This window comes from Mastacembelus armatus, chromosome 6, assembly GCF_900324485.2.
Source record: "Mastacembelus armatus chromosome 6, fMasArm1.2, whole genome shotgun sequence".
Taxonomy (NCBI): Eukaryota; Metazoa; Chordata; class Actinopteri; order Synbranchiformes; family Mastacembelidae; genus Mastacembelus; species Mastacembelus armatus.
In genome coordinates, this window is record NC_046638.1 from 9,002,644 (window position 1) to 9,019,285 (window position 16,642).

Consider the following 16,642-nt stretch of genomic DNA (forward strand, 5'->3'; position numbering starts at 1 on the left):
TGAAAGGCAGGGGTACACCCTAGACAGGTCACCAGTCCACCACAGGGCCACACAGAGACACACAACCTCACACACTCACACCTATGGGCAATTTAGAGTCACCAGTGAACATGTTTTTGGACTGTGGGAGGAAACTGGAGTACTTAGAGAAAACCCATGCAAGCACTGGGAGAACATGCAACCTCCACACAGAAAGGCCCCTGCTGGAACCCAGAACCTTCTTGCCGTGACACAACAGTGCTATCCACTAAGCCACCATGCTGCCTTCAATTCAGAAATTATATATGAAATTCTGTGCAAGATACTCTCTCCGTTAATCATTTTATAACCCTCATAATCAGCCAAAAATCCAAAACTGGACCTATGTGAAGAAAGATGTTCAGCCGCAGGACCAACAATCAACTTATCACACACCAGATTCTTCAAATATATTCCTCTTACACAATATTGTGCCATAATCAAATTTAATGCACTCAAGACCCAAACATGGGAACTCTCAGTGAGCAAACATACAAAAACAAGTGTCTACTGATTATTCAGCAAAAACTCAAATGTTTAGATCCCAGTCAGTTATGTCACAAATATCACCATAATATTTGACATACTCATAATAGTCATAAACCCTTACCCACAAATGTCATACAGGAAGAATATTCAGAAAAGCTTTTTTATTGAGTTTAAAAAAACAAAAATAAAACTTTAAAAGGGGAGTGTGTGTCTGATTGGTTTACAGACATTACTTGCTTCCAATGGGAGGTGAATGCCACACAGCAGAACTGGTGCGTTTAAAATAGCGAGGCCTGCTCTTGTAGAAGATGCTTTCCAGTTTTGGTGGTTCAATTACTCCGAAGAAAGAGTCAAAATCTGGAGGATTGAAGTATTGCTTCATAATTATCTGCTGCAAATTGGGACCTGAAAGAGATCAAAATTTAAATAGAAGGGTGAAGATTTAAATATAGCTGAATTGCTGCAAATACCACAAATAGGTTTACCTTAAAACAACAGTAACAACAATAGGTACATAACATTCACAATCACATATATGGGACTAACTCAACTTGGAAAGTGCTATGATCATCATAACTGGTAAAAAGTATACAAATTCACACAGACCTTCTGCCCATGATGGAATAGGTTTCCTCGGGTCAGACTCATCATCTGTAGAGTCCTCACTATTTTGATCCATTCCGTAATCCTCCGAATTTTGGCAGACAGGCAGGAATCTGTTGCCGCCATTTGGGGTGATGGCGTATGACTGTGGTGAATGCTGCAAGAGGGCAACCACAAATTAGAAGACTGCACTCAGATATATTTATTTCATGTTTTAGTACAGAAATCAATATAATAATAAATCCCAAAAGTGAAGCATTAATATTTACCTCCATATCAATGGTCACATTGATTTTATCACCTTTTCCTACAGGTGTGGACATTACAGAGTGCTGGAAAGACTAGGAGGAAAAGTGATAAATATGTCTTTCATTACTGCTTATCAGACAAAGCACACAGAAACCTTGAAATAGTCAGGTATGGTATTATTCTTTGATATTAACACTGCCGCATAAGAAATAAGTTTTTAAAAACCAAACCCTAAACCTTTCCATGTCTTACATGCACAATTAATTTAATTACAACAGATCCACATGTTTAACTGAGGCTTAAATTGACAAAGAGATAATTTAGTTATTACATCTTTGGTAGAATACAAAGCATTGTTGACTTTAAAAGATAAAAACTCTACAGGACACAATGAACCTTTTACACAGCCTATATAACAAGATGAAAAAAGTATAAACCTATAAAACTATCTGCATGAAGTGAGAACATTTTTCATTCTCCCATTTGTTTCCTGCTGGTTTACCTGTGTATCTGCAGCCTGTTTAGCAGCAGCCTTCTCTTCTGCAGCTAATTTCTGCTGCTCCTCCTAGTGGAACAACAAGCACATGAACAATCAGTTTTGAGCAGCTCATTTAACAAACCAAGCACTAAAAATCTTAACATTAAATACACAAACTGTTTAATGGCAAACCTCATAGAGGTTGATGCTTTGAGACTCATTTAGAAAACTGTATAATTACTGAGCAACAGTGAAAGATGAGTTTTTCCAGCAGTACTCAAAGGTAAATCAGTCAGAGGTAAACTCAACTGTGCACATAGAGGTTTTCATATTAGCTTATCTTGGGTAGTTTATTTTATTTTAGACATATTATATATAGCATTTTTATTTGTAAATATTTTGTAAAAAGTTAAAATCGCTGCACACATTTTGCACACTTTTTATTTTTCATTCTTTGCACCTTACTGTTGTCCTGTAGCTGTGGTAATTGAATTTCCCCATTGTGGGATCAATAAAGAATTGATCCCCTTAAATGTCTCAGTAATTTTAATTGTTGATATGAGCATAGCGTGTGAACTCAAATTTTACTGGAAACACTGAAGGTGAAAATGATATTTCACCAACAGCTTCCATATGAAGAGTGTTAAGACAGGTTCTGCTTCAACAGTGACTGGAGTTTTTGCAACAATATCCTCTAATGGTGACCCATCAAGTAAAGGTAACCACAGTCAGACCCGAAGATTTTATTTCTCTTAAATGTCACATTTTTGCTAGAGACCTACTGGTAATCTGTAAATACCAAGACAGAGACAAGCTAAAAACCACAATATACAGTTTCTTACCAGTTTTCTCTTTTCCTCAAGTGCCTTCATTTTTTCTTCCATTTCTCTCTTCTCTTTCTCTCTTGCTGCTCTTTCCAGTTCACGTTGCAGAGTCAGAGCCTTTTCTTTTTCAATGCGCTCTCTAGAAAAACAGACATCAAGTCAGTTAAACCAACAGCGGAGTATATACGGTATCATCATCTTACTTCTCCACCTTGCAAGTGTCATTTTATTACACCTTTACCATGTTTAGAATACATAAACTTAGTTGATAAAGTAGGTTTTCAGGTACTATTATTTGGACAATAGATGACCTTTCAGCAGCAGCCTGTCGTTCTCTCTCACGCTCCTGTTCCCTCTTCAGCTCCAGTGCTTTGCGAGCTTCAGCCAGCTTACGAGCTCGCTGTTCCTCCTCCTCAGCCTTCTTTTTGGCCAGTAACTCCTGTTGCTGCTTCTCCTCTTCCTAAAGTTTAAAGACAAACACAAGAAATGCCTGATTGCAATGTGTAATACCAGAGAAATCAAAGTTAGTTAAAAAAAAACAAAACAAAAAAAAAAAAAAAAAACTATAGATTAAGTCCTTACAATTCATGATACAAACTATCTACCAAAAACATCCTGAAGTCCTACATTGTTGTGCGGTATGAATCTAATTAGCAGGACAGCCTGTTGCAGAGCAGGAAAAAATAAATAAGATAAAAGCCTCAATCCACACCAAAGCATAAGCATATTTACAGCAAAAGAAATGACTTCATAAATACATAAATAAGACATGGTCTCACTGCTTGCTGAATCTTCTTCCTCTTGGCCTCTTCCTCCAATCTCCTTTTCTGCTCCAGCTCCTCTTGACGCTTCAGGGCCAACTTCTTCTTGGTCTTCTCCTCTGCCAGACGCTGCGAAAAGAAGCACAGTATCACAGGTTATTTTCAGTCTGTTTTGAGGTGAACAGAGATTCATTCACCAAAGATGTACCGCATACCTTATCATTTTTCTCATCAATCTGAGCCATTTTTTGTTCAATCTTCTTTTTCTTTTCTTCCTCCCTCTGCTCTTCTTTTACTTTGGCCTCAAACACCCTCCTTAACCTCTCATCGCGCTTCCTAGAAAACACAATTTTACATTAATAATAATAATAAAAAAAAAAAAAAAGATAATAGATGAATAACTCACTAAGCTGCACAGTCAGTGTATTAACTAGAAGGTATTGGGTGCTAACCTTTTAAGTTCCTCCTGTTTCCTTTTCTTCTCCTCTTCCAGTTTCCTCCTCCTTTCTTCTTCCTGCTCCTGCTTCTTTTTAAGTGCTTCCAGTTTGTGACGCTCTTTTGTCTGTGAAAAGAAAACGAGAAACGGGTCAAATAGAATTTTGGAAGCAATGAATACTGAAGTACTATAATAGATAGTGACATCAATTTAATAGTGTAGTGCATTAGGACAACACCAAAGCAAAAATCCATCCCAAAAGACTTTGTGCTATTTCTATGATCTTAAAGATTTAAATCTAATTTATTGCCATGTTACTGACAAGCTTGGGCTCATGATTACCAAGATGATGTGTCCTCTGCTATGGGATATTTGGTCTCTGCACTTTTACGTTGAATATTTCAATAGAGCGAGTACAGAGTTGCTTTTTAATACCACATGAAATACATTCATTGCTTTTTCAGTCGTACCACACAAAAGACCAACAGAAAAACAACACAGCCTGTATTTATTAATTGCGCACATTCATTTACATTTGTCACGTTATTGTAACAATTCTTTGTAAGCTACTTAATTACTGAAAGGGGCCACAGCAGAACAGGGGGCTAGAGTCTCTGCATGAAGTGACTTCAAATATTTCATTTGAAAGTGACAGAACTTAGTTAAGTCTACAAAATGGGAAATAACAGACAACTAACCATAAAGAAATGCAAAATGACTACAGTATTTTGGAACTCTCAGTTTGGGAGTCCTATACAGGAGGGCCAGGGGACAATTTGTTTTTCTTTATTGTCCATGCCCTCGCTCTACGCTCCACGAAGCTCTGAGATCTTAGTCTTCAAGATCACAGTAAAATGATCTCTGGTTATGATGGATTTTTACTTCACTATGGAATAAACTACACTACTATTAATATATTAATAAACATAAATTGTATTAATACTTAAATAAGTAATTTCTACAAAAATTCTAATTACATTTCAACAGTGAGATTAAAAGGGGCTTCTTTAAAGTATGTGCAGTGTAATATTAAACACCCTCAAAAACCCCCAAACAAACGTGCTTCAGCATAACACTTACCACTATACCGACACTCAACTGAGGAAGGGAGGAAAAAAATCCAAATAAGAGAATTATAATTTTATAACAGAAATGTGTATATTTTCATGAATGTACACTTTATCAAACACAACACTCAATTCTGTCTGACAATTCTTTGTTTTTTTTTTGGTTATGCTGATATGCAGATAAACTGCAGTTTAGTCACTGCAATGCCATGTTTCTTTTTGGTCAGTGGTGTTTTGGGCCTAAATTTGTGGTAGCTTTGATAAGATGTGACAAGCATGTTATGTGTCTGAGTTACCTTAGGATCGACCTTCATTGGAGTGGCGTGTTTAATGAAGGACTTTACAACAACAGTCCGACCAAGGGAATTTGGCGTCATCATGAGCATCTGATTTTTCTGCACAGTGTGGAGAAATGATCTCATGTGGGGTCTGATTGCCTATTTAAAAACCAAGAGAAAAAGAGATTGTGTGATTAAAAAAAACAAAAAGACATCAGTTATTTTCATAACCTTTTAAACATTGTAATATTTCTCTGTCTTACACTCTGACTTTTCTTGGGAGGAGTGAGCCTCTTTGTGGGACTTTCCTCTACACTATCTGGTGCTTTGCGTTTAGTACTTCGGCTTGACCTAGAGACACACAAAAAATAAAAAAAAACCAACAACACTATTGTTTCAGCAGTCTCATTTAGAAGATTCTAATTTCTGCACTGTCATTTAGGACATACCAGAATGACACTCAATTGCACTATACACAGCATGCACATACACACACCACTAACCTCCGACTTGACTGAGAAGTCTGTTGCTTTTCACTGACAACTGAAACACATATGCAAACATATACTTAGCACACTCAAGATATACTTTGGTACAAAACTGTCAGTTACCAAAACATACTAACAATCAACAAGAGTTACCACCTAACAAAAAAAGTACCAACTCAAACCTAGTTTAAAAAATGGAAAGGTCCCATACCTCTGCTCTTGTCAGGCGTGTTCACGTTCAGCCCAGAGGTAAATAATGAAGGAGGCGCCAGTGCAGCAGAGTTTGCAGCCACAGAACGAGTAATTCGTCCAACAGGTGAAAGTGGAATCTGATTAACCTGGGTCTACATTTGTTTGATACAAAACAACCAAACCAGATAACAAATGATGATGAATTAACATTTTGACAGTGAGACAGTTAAAGCACAGATATATATATATATATATATATATACACATACACATACATATATACACATACCTCTGGACTTGCCTTAGGTTCCTCTGCCTCAGCATTATCCACGGTGTCAGCAGTTTCAGCCTCTACCCTGTTAAAACAGTGAATACTGTTTTGAGGTGGAAGAAACACTTTAAAATAAAAATTTAAAAAGTTATGCTCAGTCAGATGTGGTTATGCAAACAAATATAACTCTCACTGTTAAGAGATAAATTAAAACTTTACATCCAAAAGCCCGAAGACGACCATATACTGATTCATGCAAAAATATGGTCTTTACTTACGCCTCAATATCCTCGTCTGCAGAGTCCCCTATAACAAGAAAAATACTTTAATATAATATACAGCTTACCAACTATCAGAGAACGTAAGAACATGCAAATGTTTTACATTTTATAAACCAACACTCATGTCTCACCACAAACACTGTTGCTACAAGTCGAGTTGCCCATACGCGCTGCCTTCCTCTTAAGCATGGAACGGCGTGAGGCACGGCGAACAGACTCTTGTGTCATACTGTGCCGCAAACCAGCCAGAGAGTGACGAAGCTTGAGGGAGCACCGTGCAGACCCCTGCCGTGGGCTTGTTGCAGCTTCAGCTATTGCAATCTTGGCAGCTGAACGGCCTGGAGAGGGCTCCTGCTTTACAGCAAACTCAGCAGACAAGCGGTCTGCTGAAGAGATACTAACAACCACCTCTGGTGAGGGTATCTTAGGTGGAGACTGGGCAGTACTAAGTGTATCATCAGCCTTGGCTTTTGCATTAACCTCATTATTGTTGTCTACCTCTTCTTCCTCTACCAGGTCTGGCTTCTTGTTCTGCACCTCTTCAGCTTCACAGCTGCCTTGAGGTGACTGTCTGACATCCTCTGCCACCTCTGGTGATGTTTGCTTGTTTTTACGAGTGGTACGTTTAGTCTGTGTAGAGGTGCTTGCTTCAGAGGTGGAAGCTGAGGGAATGGTTTCTTCAGCAATGAGCTTTAGTGAATTGACAGAGGAGCCACGGAGGTTACTGCGCCTTCCCTTTGAAAATCTGTAAAGGGAAATTTATTTGGAGTTACAAAGGCGTGATATCTTAAAAATGACTTAGGTTTGAAGAAATGTAAACATTAAGCTTTTCCTAAAACAATAATAGAAACAAAACCAACAAACCGTCGTCTTGCTTGATTTTCTTCCTGACGTCCAACAGAGACACGTTTTCGGCGGCTATTCTTTTTCTGCGAGGGTGTTTTTGGCATTAATTCTGGTTCGGCATTAAAATCTCTGAAATATAAAGAAACAGCTTCATTAGCAAACCCTTTAAATCACTTTAGAGAAAAATTACACAGAACAGCAGACTTCAGAAAATGAAAAAATCTGAAAGGATAGGCTGTTAGGAGGGTACTTAAGCTTACCTTGAGAACATGCGTTTGGCTTCTTGCTGGATCTCCTCAAGCCAAACCACATGGACATTATCGATATCGCTGATAAATTCTTTTGTTTTGCCATCAAACAATTGCATAAGGGAACGCACCGTTGAAAGTACAGAAATCATGGTGAAGGCCTAAAAGAAAAAAGAAAAAAAGAGCAATTAAAAACTGGTCAAGCTGGGCAAGACCTGACAAGTAAGACGAAATTAAATGGAAGCATCAACCAGAGACAATTTAGGGCCAAGCGCTTGGATCGTAGGAAGTATAATCTACAAATACAACAATATATGAATATTGACAGAGAAGCTGGTATTTACAATGGGATAATATGGAACAAGGTCCTTTCAGGAATTGCGACCAAAACAATGTTTACTACTGATGATTCACAAAGATAAAAATTCAATCTACCATATAACTATAGAGTAAATATTTTATAGCTAATGCTATACAAACATCGTGTAGTCAACTTTGCATGTGGATGGATGACACATTATCTCCCTAAAGGTTAACAGTGTTACAAGGTTATTTACCCACACAAACAAGAAAGCTTAAAAAAAAGCTGATGGGTTAATGCTTCCTAAAAACCGAATATTGTGAATTTGCAAAGTGGAACAGCTGTGTAGACATACATAGTTTTTATAGCCACAAACAAAATAACGATTAAGATGAGAAGTGACAAAAAATGCATATTTGATTCAGTCATTTCTGTAAAACGATGTTAGTCTGCAAATAATCAAAGTGAATGTGTTTTCTTAGTCTTCTATAGTCAGATCCATTTTGCACAGTTACCACTGTAACGTTAACGTTATGTGTACCGTGAATAGGTAACAGGTAATAGGTTACATACAGAGTAATATGTTCGCTTTCATGTTAACGTTAGCTAACCTTACTTAGTGTTAGCTTAACATCGACCAGGGCGTTTTATAATATAAAAAAAGTAACAAGTTAGTGTTTCCCAGGTAACAACTTGGCTTAGCTAGCTAGCATTAGCCACTCAAATGAGATCAACAGCAAACAAATAAAGCTGCGAGCTACTGTCAGACTGAGATACTGTAAATTAATTTGTTTAATTTAAACAAAAGGTTTTACTTAGAAATGCTCGTCAACAAAAGGCCAACGGCTAGCTAACCTTGATTTAGCTAACTAACACTAATATTTTGGTTTGACGTCAAAATAATTAACGTTACCTTTGGTATCCAAGTTTCTGAAGACGTAACTTGACACTCGTTATTAACGCTAATTTTAAAAACAAAGTCTATCGCATATTGATTTCGTTATAAATTCGCTAAAACGAAGGAGCTCCGCCGTCTCTTTGAAGCTCATATACGAACCCCCGGGAACAACAGCTAAACTCCGTCTAGACCCGCTGAAACCGTTTAACACATTCAAAACTTCACCGACCAATCCTGGAGCTCTCTGACCGGAGGAGCTGCTTGATTTCTTCACCGCGATCATTCCGGGGGGGCGGGGCCTACTGTTTAAAAGAATAGCGAGGGTTGATGCGGAGCGCTGACGCGGTCGCTAAGTGAATAATATCTAACAAACCCAAAGAAAGTTTAGGGCGGAGTTCAGGCGCTGCTGAGATTTAAATCAACCAATGGACATTTGTCAGGGTTTAGTCAAACATGTATGTTTGATAGGGTCTTTAACCTCTGCTGTCAGTGACCAGACCATAAAACACCCAGAAATATATTATATATTCACGAAATACGATATATATACATTAAATCCTAACTCAGTAGACATTTGATAAATAAAGATAAATGTGATAAAGTCTGTGCTTTGTCTCATTCTCTCCTTTAAACTACAGTAGTTATATTATTTGGATATATTTTTTATATTTATTTAGGCCACTGTGATATTAGAGTTTTAAAAACAGCCAAACTGTAAAGTATCAAATAAACCCTTTTTATCAATGTGCTGACATTCTTTAAAAAGAAGAAAGGTGCAGGCTTTACTTTATCAGTAGCCATAGGACAGATCCGTTTAGTTCACAAATACTATGAGTAAGGTGAGTATTCACAAATATTATTACTACATTGTTATTTTTTATTAAATCAACAAAAACAGTCTTGGATGGATGTTTGAAGCCAGGAATCACAAAACAAAGAGACTGTTGCGATTTAGAGTAGATAAAATCCATATTGGCCTTTTATTTTTTTTAAATTGACTTCCATACATTAAATCAATGGTTTCTAAAATAAATGATAGTATACAACAAAACAATAGCTTATATATAAAATAACCTACTCAAAAAAATGTTTAATTCTGGATACATGGAATTTTTTATCATTGTCAGGACTTCTGTTTTAGAAAGGCCAGCAGGAAGATGTTGAAGCCAGTTTACAAATACACCCGGGCTCACGAGGAAAAGTTACTGGATGTCCTGAAAACACAGATGTAGAAAAAGTATATGAATAACAATGTCTTACTGCATCATCTTTCTGACAAGTAAAACTTTTAAGTTTACTGACAAGCCCTGGAGCTCCCATTTTTCTAAATTTTACCAGGACTCATGATACCTGTTCTTTTTAAAGGAGAGTGCATTCGCTATTGCAATATTTTCTTGTTTCTGTAGTTGGGAAAAAAATATACAATCAAACATCTGAATATCTTAACTCAGACTTCAGGGAATAATGACATTTCGCTAACATTTTAATACACTAGGCAAGGAATTCATTATCAAAGAAAATAACTGTCTGACCTAATTTAGTAGAATTAATCACTGGTTGTAGTTTCACAGTTCTTCTATGGTGGAATAATACTACATTATGAAAGATTATAAAGCAGTTTAATAATCGGCTTCACAACAAATTAGCTCAAAATAAACCAAAATAGTCTTAAAAAGTAAGTTTGATGTGTATAAATGAACACTTCCTTAAGGAAACAGACATTAGCTGCTGTCATTGCATGTCTTAGTTTGTGTGTTACCTGGTATCAGAGGGATTTTAGTCCCTGATGCCTTCAGGACAACCTGTAGATCACAGGGCTTTGCGTTGCCAGCTCTGCTTCCCTGCTCCCTCAGTATGATACAAACTTCATCTTTCCTCAGCAGCCAGTCCATCTGACTGCCCAGGTAGTTCACACCACGGACACAGAGCTCAGAAATGTCATTGGGAAGAAGTGGAGAAAAGACCAGGCTGTCCTTCTGAACCCTATTAATAAAAGCACAAAATGTCAAACTTTGTAAGACCATGGTGTGCACTGTCCATATTGAGCTGTTTTTATTTCATTGTGCATGAGGGGAGACATCATAACTGACCTGAACCCAGTAAAACCAAACAGCACAGCTTGCAGGAATCCTCCCATCCCAGTGAGAAAGTTGACTGCACCAGAGCCATCTGATGATTCACTCCATACCTGTGAGGACAGGTAAGCACCACCCTCACTGAATCATGAAAGAGGCACGTGTCAGCATAACGTGGGTGTGACAGTCAGGGGCATACTTACCTGGAACGGGCCCTGGATGTTGTTGAAGCACTTTTCAAGTAAATGTTGAGCTTTCTCAGCCTCCTCAAGCTCCAGCCAGCCGATTGCAAACATACCCTAACAATAGAAAATAAAAGCATTGGTTCAAACATACAATTATTAAAAATAAAGTAACAGCAGCAACTGGGTTTTTCATTCAATGCATGAGGATACTTTGAAATGTAGCTAATTATGTATACCACAAATAATGAAGTCTGACTTTTAAAAATAAAGTTTCCCTTTTAGAGTAATGGATATTAAATAAGCATATTTTGTCAAAAACTATACTTAGATACAATTTTGAGGTGCTTGCACCCCAATATTTCCATTTTATGTTATTTTATACACATATGCAGTGAGGAACTTGTAAAATAAATTGTATCGTCTGAGATATTATGTGATAACACTGACTGTTTACTTTTGACACTTTAAAGTGAGATTACTGCATGTCACTTTTGCTTAACCGTGTGTCAGCTGAAGTAATATGGTTTGGTGTAACTGTTTGCTAAAATGAATGCTATAATACTAGAGAATGTTGCGGTTTGTTGATTATCAATGAAACATTTCATTTAAAAGAAAATCTTTCAAAAGTACAATTTTAATGCTGTATGTACATTTTTGTCACTAATATATAAAAATAAATCCCTAATACAGTCAACCATGTTGACCATACAACATGACGTTTCTTACCCATGTCATGGCTGGACCATGAGGGTCTGTCACCGGCTCATATGCTTCCAGATCATTTCTTCTGACCTCTCGGGACATTGGCAGCCCAAGAGGATAGCCCAGCATCACCGTGTCTGCCTGCTTCACGGGATAACCTGAGAGAGAGCCAAAGACATTCTGACATCGTGTTACGAGAACATTATTTTCCTCATGTATATCACTGCCAAACGCGTTCAAAATCAACCTTTAATATAGCCATCATATTCAGGATGGTATTGTAATTTTTCGTCAAATGGTATCTTGATGTTGTCCGCCACTTCTTGCCACTCTTTTGGTGCGGGATGTTGGAGAAGGCCAGCCAATTCTACAGCAAACTGGAGGCTGACAATGAGAACCATCATGTGTTATGGGTATTCATAAATTAATATGCACTGCAGGGAAATATTCAAATGCACGTACCTGAATTTGGCCACTGTGTTTGTGTACACAGAGTTGTTGACATTGTAGTAATACTCATCAGGTGGCATGACGCCTAAATGGCACAAAATGGGAAATAATTTGTTCCATTTTAATGTTATTATTGCTGTAACAGTCAGTTTCTAAGGCAGACTCATGCAACAATCCTACAGTAAATCCCCTGATGAAGGTGTTGAGAGTTATTGAGATTCAACTGTATGACCATTTTGGAGACTGTGGTATAATAACAGGTGCTTTCATTATTTTATCCACTGCATTTATATACAGGAGGTTAGGCTAAACAGACGTACCTCTGATTTATTGCTGGACTGTTGTGTTAGACTGCAGTAGTTTTGGCTAGAGCTATCAAAACCTGCCAACGGAGTGTATATATATATGACATGCAAGTCAAACAATTGCATGAAAGCTAAGTCTTACTTCACAGAAATCGCTGATAGAGTTTTTTTCAACCTAGTATGTTTAATTTTGCTTTTATGAAAGAATTTGCCTCAAAACAAACACAATTGTTATAAGTACCATATTTCTAATAATCGCCTTTACCTAAGAGGTGATATTTCTTCTCCTCAAGGTTCCATGTTATTCTAGAAACCCAGTAATCAGCCACACCATATATCACCTCACTGCCTTTTCCCTGTGTGAACATGGACAGATCCTATAAAGAAAAGCTTAGTTAATATTCTCACACACGCAGATCAGTCATCAAAATGGTGAGTTGGGATGAAAGAGATGTACTTCGGTGAGGTAGAGATAGTGTTGGAAAGCCAGTGTGACGTCTCCATTGATGTGAATCTCTTGCTGTCCATAAATGTCCTCTGGGCACACCTCTCTCCCTGACACAGCACTCTCCCAAGGGAACTTTAGTCCCTGTAAAGATAGCTTATTTTCATCACTAAGCTCAGGCTTAGTTTCATTATTAAACTATAGAAAGAGACACACACACACAAGGCTAAAAGCATCGGCAGTAAATAGAGAAAGGAGAATTGATATAGCACTCAAGTCTGCTTAAAACCACAAATTGTAGTTTTTATGTTTCTGTATGTGTAGAAGTTAAAGAAATAATGTTGTAATGGTGGCACTTGATCATACTTCATTATCATCATCATACCTTGTAGCCCTGCTTTTGGGCATTTTCCATTGCTCCATCTATAGTCCCCACCCTGTACTCCAGCACAGCTCGGGCTAATTTGGGGTAGAAAAGGGCTATGCCAGGATACATCCAGATGTCCTGTTGCAGCAGGGCAAGGTCATTGTAAGATCAGAAATGAAAACTGCAGTTATCCACCAATTCCCACCAGCCTCACCTGGTCCCAGAAAACGTGGCCCCAGTAGTCCTGACCATCACCACCATTAGACAGCCCGCCTGGACTGACTCCACCAAAACAGCGAGAGGTGTCATGTATGGAGGGGAAGGCGCTGAGAAGGTAGAACATGCAGCCAATCAGAGCCTTGCAGAGGCTGTCTGACCCCACCACCTCCACCTTGCTCTGCAGCCACAGCTCTTTCCAGGCCTTCTCGTGAGAAGGACGCAGGGCACCAGTCGCCATCAGATTCAGGCCCTCATCAAAACTGGCCTCAGCAGACTCTACACTATTGGCCACAACAAGGATGAAGCCCCAGCGAGCCTCGCTCTGTTGTGCAGGCAGAGTCAGAGTCAGGGGTGCAGGGATCCATATAAGGTGCACCGTGGGACAGGAGGCCCCAGGGAACTCAGCTGTGGTTGTCTGTCCTTGGATGTGCCTGAGAGAGAGGCGGAAGTAGTGGGTAAAAGGTGATATTTGAATATATCTTTTTCATGAGCTTTCATTAACTTTACCTTCCTACTTTGTAATCAGGAGCAGACTCAAAAACAATGTCTTTGCTCTGAGGTGTGAACGAGCTGACCAGCTTGACAGTGATCGGCTCCTCTGATGTCCCCTGGCGCACCATCAAAATCTCCATCACCATCATGTTGGAGTAGTATCGGTGTGAGTACAAAGACTGCGAGACAGTTACACTAGCTGTGCTCAGAGTGTGTGTAAAAATGCCTGGATGACAAAATTTGACAATTAACAGAAATAAAACAGGATAAAATGAGTATAAACACAAGGCAACAACCACACAGTCAAATGCTGCGGAGACTACCTGTGTGGGTGTCCAGACTGTACGTGTTCTGGGCAGGTTCCTCTGTCTCAACTTTAACAGCCAGAGGACAAGGGACATCTGCTCGGTGACAACGTCCCACCCTCCCCATTGTACACACCACCCATATGCATGATATTGTTGTAGACCCTCCATCCCAGAAGCCCATTGGCCAGCGGAGGGAGGAAGCGGAGGTCACTGGGCAGAATGTCAGTGGAGAAGATGTATGGGTCTGGTTCAGAGGTCATGGTGAGGAGGTGGTCTCTGCCGGGAAAGCTTAAATCAGACCAAGAAGTTGGTTTTCCACTTCAGTCAGGGGTTGATCCGAGGGTCCCAGGAGGTCATCAACTGAATGAACAATTATTTTTACTTTACTGTATAGAGTGAAAACCTCTACAGTTTGACCATAGTTCTCTATTTGCAGTTGTATAATGAGTTTGCGAACAGTTCTAATATTTAGTTTTTCAGTAAGCATTAAAATACGTTCAGTTTCAAGTGTATAGGAGACATTAGACCATTGCAGAAAACTTTTACTGTGAGCCTGCACAAACACTTTTTACAGTTTCCTCTGAGTCAATGCCAGTTCTGGATCATGTACTTTGACACCTTTGTGTCACGAGTCTTTTCCACTTCTCATCCTAATACTGAAATAAAATTGTAGCCACTCACCAAGCAAAAACAAACCTTAGAAAAAGTTAATTATTGGTGAAGTACTTTTTTCTCCTTAATTAAGCATGAAATGAATTACTTCGAATTCATAGACAATAAAGCCAAACATACAGTCCTGGTGATCAAGCTAAGTCTCTCCTTAAAGTGAAACTGAACCCTTGCAGGCCTACATAAGCATCCCTTAAACACATTACTGCACCGGGAATGTTTCACTCTCACGTGAACAGGAAGGGGCATCTGTTTCTGCAACAAAAAGGAATGCTGGAAAAACCAAAGTGAAAGTATAACTTGCAGAAATTTAAAAAAAAAACCCACAAAAAACAACTTGCTCTTCACAGTTTTGCTTATGACAAGTAGCACATGTGCTCCGATTCCTTTTTGAGCTTCTATCCAAAGCAATAAACACAAAGTTAGTTGACAAAGTGAGTCCAAGTTAGTCGACTACCACAATGCAGTGGGAGGCCTTGCAACTTTTTGTGTTGCATAGAAAACCTGGACTTGATTTTTGGTCTGTTGGAAAACATGGCATGGATTTAATCTAAAGGAAAGGCAGACACTGTGTAAAACCTAACTGCACTGGATCAATAGATAGGACCACTTCATGTTAAACATGCTCATTAGCTTTTGTTGAAATGTTATGTACTACCCTGGTTAAGGAATAAGCAGGTATAGATAACTGATGGCTGGATGGATGGATGGATGGATGGACGTTGTGCACTAATCACATTGTGTATGGTTTCAACTCCCAGCTTTTAAAAGGGTCTTAACAATAAAATGCCTTTTGTTAAAGTTGGACGGTTTGGACAGTGAAGTCTTGTTTCAGGTTAAAACATCTGCCACCATATGTTGTACTTTCACATTTACAGTTAAAACACTATAACCACTTGGCCGAGACAGTAAAAACACTCTCCAGGTCACGGTAAGAGTGTTTACATTTTTATCCTATCTTTTCCAAGAAGTATCACGTCACTCTCTGCGCACCAAATAATGTCATCTCTCCCCCTGCTCACCAGTCCCTCTACAAATTCCCTTTCACCCCTTGTAATATTAAATCTTATTATAGTAACAACAAATACACACAATCACTTGCAACAAATACTCTGCTGACAGGGCCCAGAAGCTCTGGGGGTGACAGTTTGAGGAAACTGGGTTGCCAGAATGGTTACAGACCATTTTTTACAGACCTTTTTAATCAACATAATACCAAGTACTATACATATTACAAAATGAGCTCTGCTGGTGCTCTGGTGGGCTAAGGGTTAAGTTGCTCGCCATGAACTGCAACATCCCAGTTTGCATCCAGCTGTGAACCTTGGAAATGTCTGAGAAAATAACCCTGGTGATGTCAGGCTTCACATTTTTGACAGAAAGCCTGTGCTACATGTGTAATATATTTAGTTGCATTAATGGACTCGTGTGTGCAGATTCTATTCTGACCCTTTGTATTTGAATCTGTCTCGTTTGCCCCTTATCCTTTTGGGAAAGCATACCATTTTAAAAAACATACAACTGTTTCCTCTTCTATACTGAATATTACCTAAAAAAATTTAAATTAAAACTGCCACACATACAAGCTGAAGCCTGGTAGGCCTCCAAGAGTCTGTGGCACCTGTCCACTTTGTCTTGCTGGTAATCCTGATTGAAGTGGGTATTGTCTGATGGTTGTTTTGGTGTTCATGGTTAAT

At 38.7% G+C, this 16,642-nt stretch overlaps 2 protein-coding genes across 4 annotated transcripts; both read right to left on the reverse strand.

Moving 5' to 3' along the window:
- Window positions 1-649: 649 nt before the first annotated feature.
- incenp (inner centromere protein) lies at window positions 650-8,927 on the reverse strand. 3 transcript variants are annotated; one of them, XM_026312289.1, is made up of 20 exons: window positions 8,744-8,927; window positions 7,542-7,690; window positions 7,300-7,410; window positions 6,567-7,180; window positions 6,433-6,460; window positions 6,185-6,239; window positions 5,903-6,035; window positions 5,707-5,746; window positions 5,467-5,554; window positions 5,222-5,362; window positions 4,939-4,956; window positions 3,875-3,984; window positions 3,638-3,758; window positions 3,441-3,551; window positions 2,973-3,121; window positions 2,680-2,800; window positions 1,862-1,924; window positions 1,380-1,451; window positions 1,114-1,267; window positions 650-912 (listed from the first exon to the last, which is right to left on the reverse strand). In XM_026312289.1, exons 2-20 carry the CDS (start codon window positions 7,679-7,681, stop codon window positions 737-739), a joined length of 2,445 nt encoding a protein of 814 aa, XP_026168074.1. In that variant the 5' UTR covers window positions 7,682-7,690; window positions 8,744-8,927; the 3' UTR covers window positions 650-736. The 3 variants fall into 3 exon arrangements, with proteins under 3 accessions (XP_026168074.1, XP_026168073.1, XP_026168075.1); XM_026312288.1 differs by having other exon boundaries at window positions 6,173-6,239; XM_026312290.1 differs by lacking the exon at window positions 4,939-4,956 and having other exon boundaries at window positions 6,173-6,239.
- A 745-nt stretch (window positions 8,928-9,672) lies between these two features.
- Window positions 9,673-15,500, reverse strand: pgghg (protein-glucosylgalactosylhydroxylysine glucosidase). Its single transcript, XM_026312561.1, is given in 15 exon segments — window positions 9,673-9,942; window positions 10,488-10,711; window positions 10,819-10,916; window positions 11,007-11,102; window positions 11,715-11,848; window positions 11,938-12,074; window positions 12,153-12,225; window positions 12,711-12,822; window positions 12,903-13,034; window positions 13,276-13,395; window positions 13,472-13,907; window positions 13,984-14,194; window positions 14,292-14,382; window positions 14,384-14,636; window positions 15,273-15,500. Coding segments are annotated over 14 exon segments (2,094 nt in total). The 5' UTR covers window positions 14,537-14,636; window positions 15,273-15,500; the 3' UTR covers window positions 9,673-9,865.
- Window positions 15,501-16,642: the final 1,142 nt, after the last annotated feature.

Coding starts and splice junctions, on each gene's coding strand:
- incenp (XM_026312288.1), bottom strand. CDS start 7,681: ATGATTTCTGTACTTTCAACGGTGCGTTCCCTTATGCAATTGTTTGAT. Junction 7,181..7,299: donor GAAAATCAAGCAAGACGACG/GTTTGTTGGTTT, acceptor TTCCCTTTACAG/ATTTTCAAAGGGAAGGCGCA. Junction 6,461..6,566: donor TTGTAGCAACAGTGTTTGTG/GTGAGACATGAG, acceptor TTCTTGTTATAG/GGGACTCTGCAGACGAGGAT.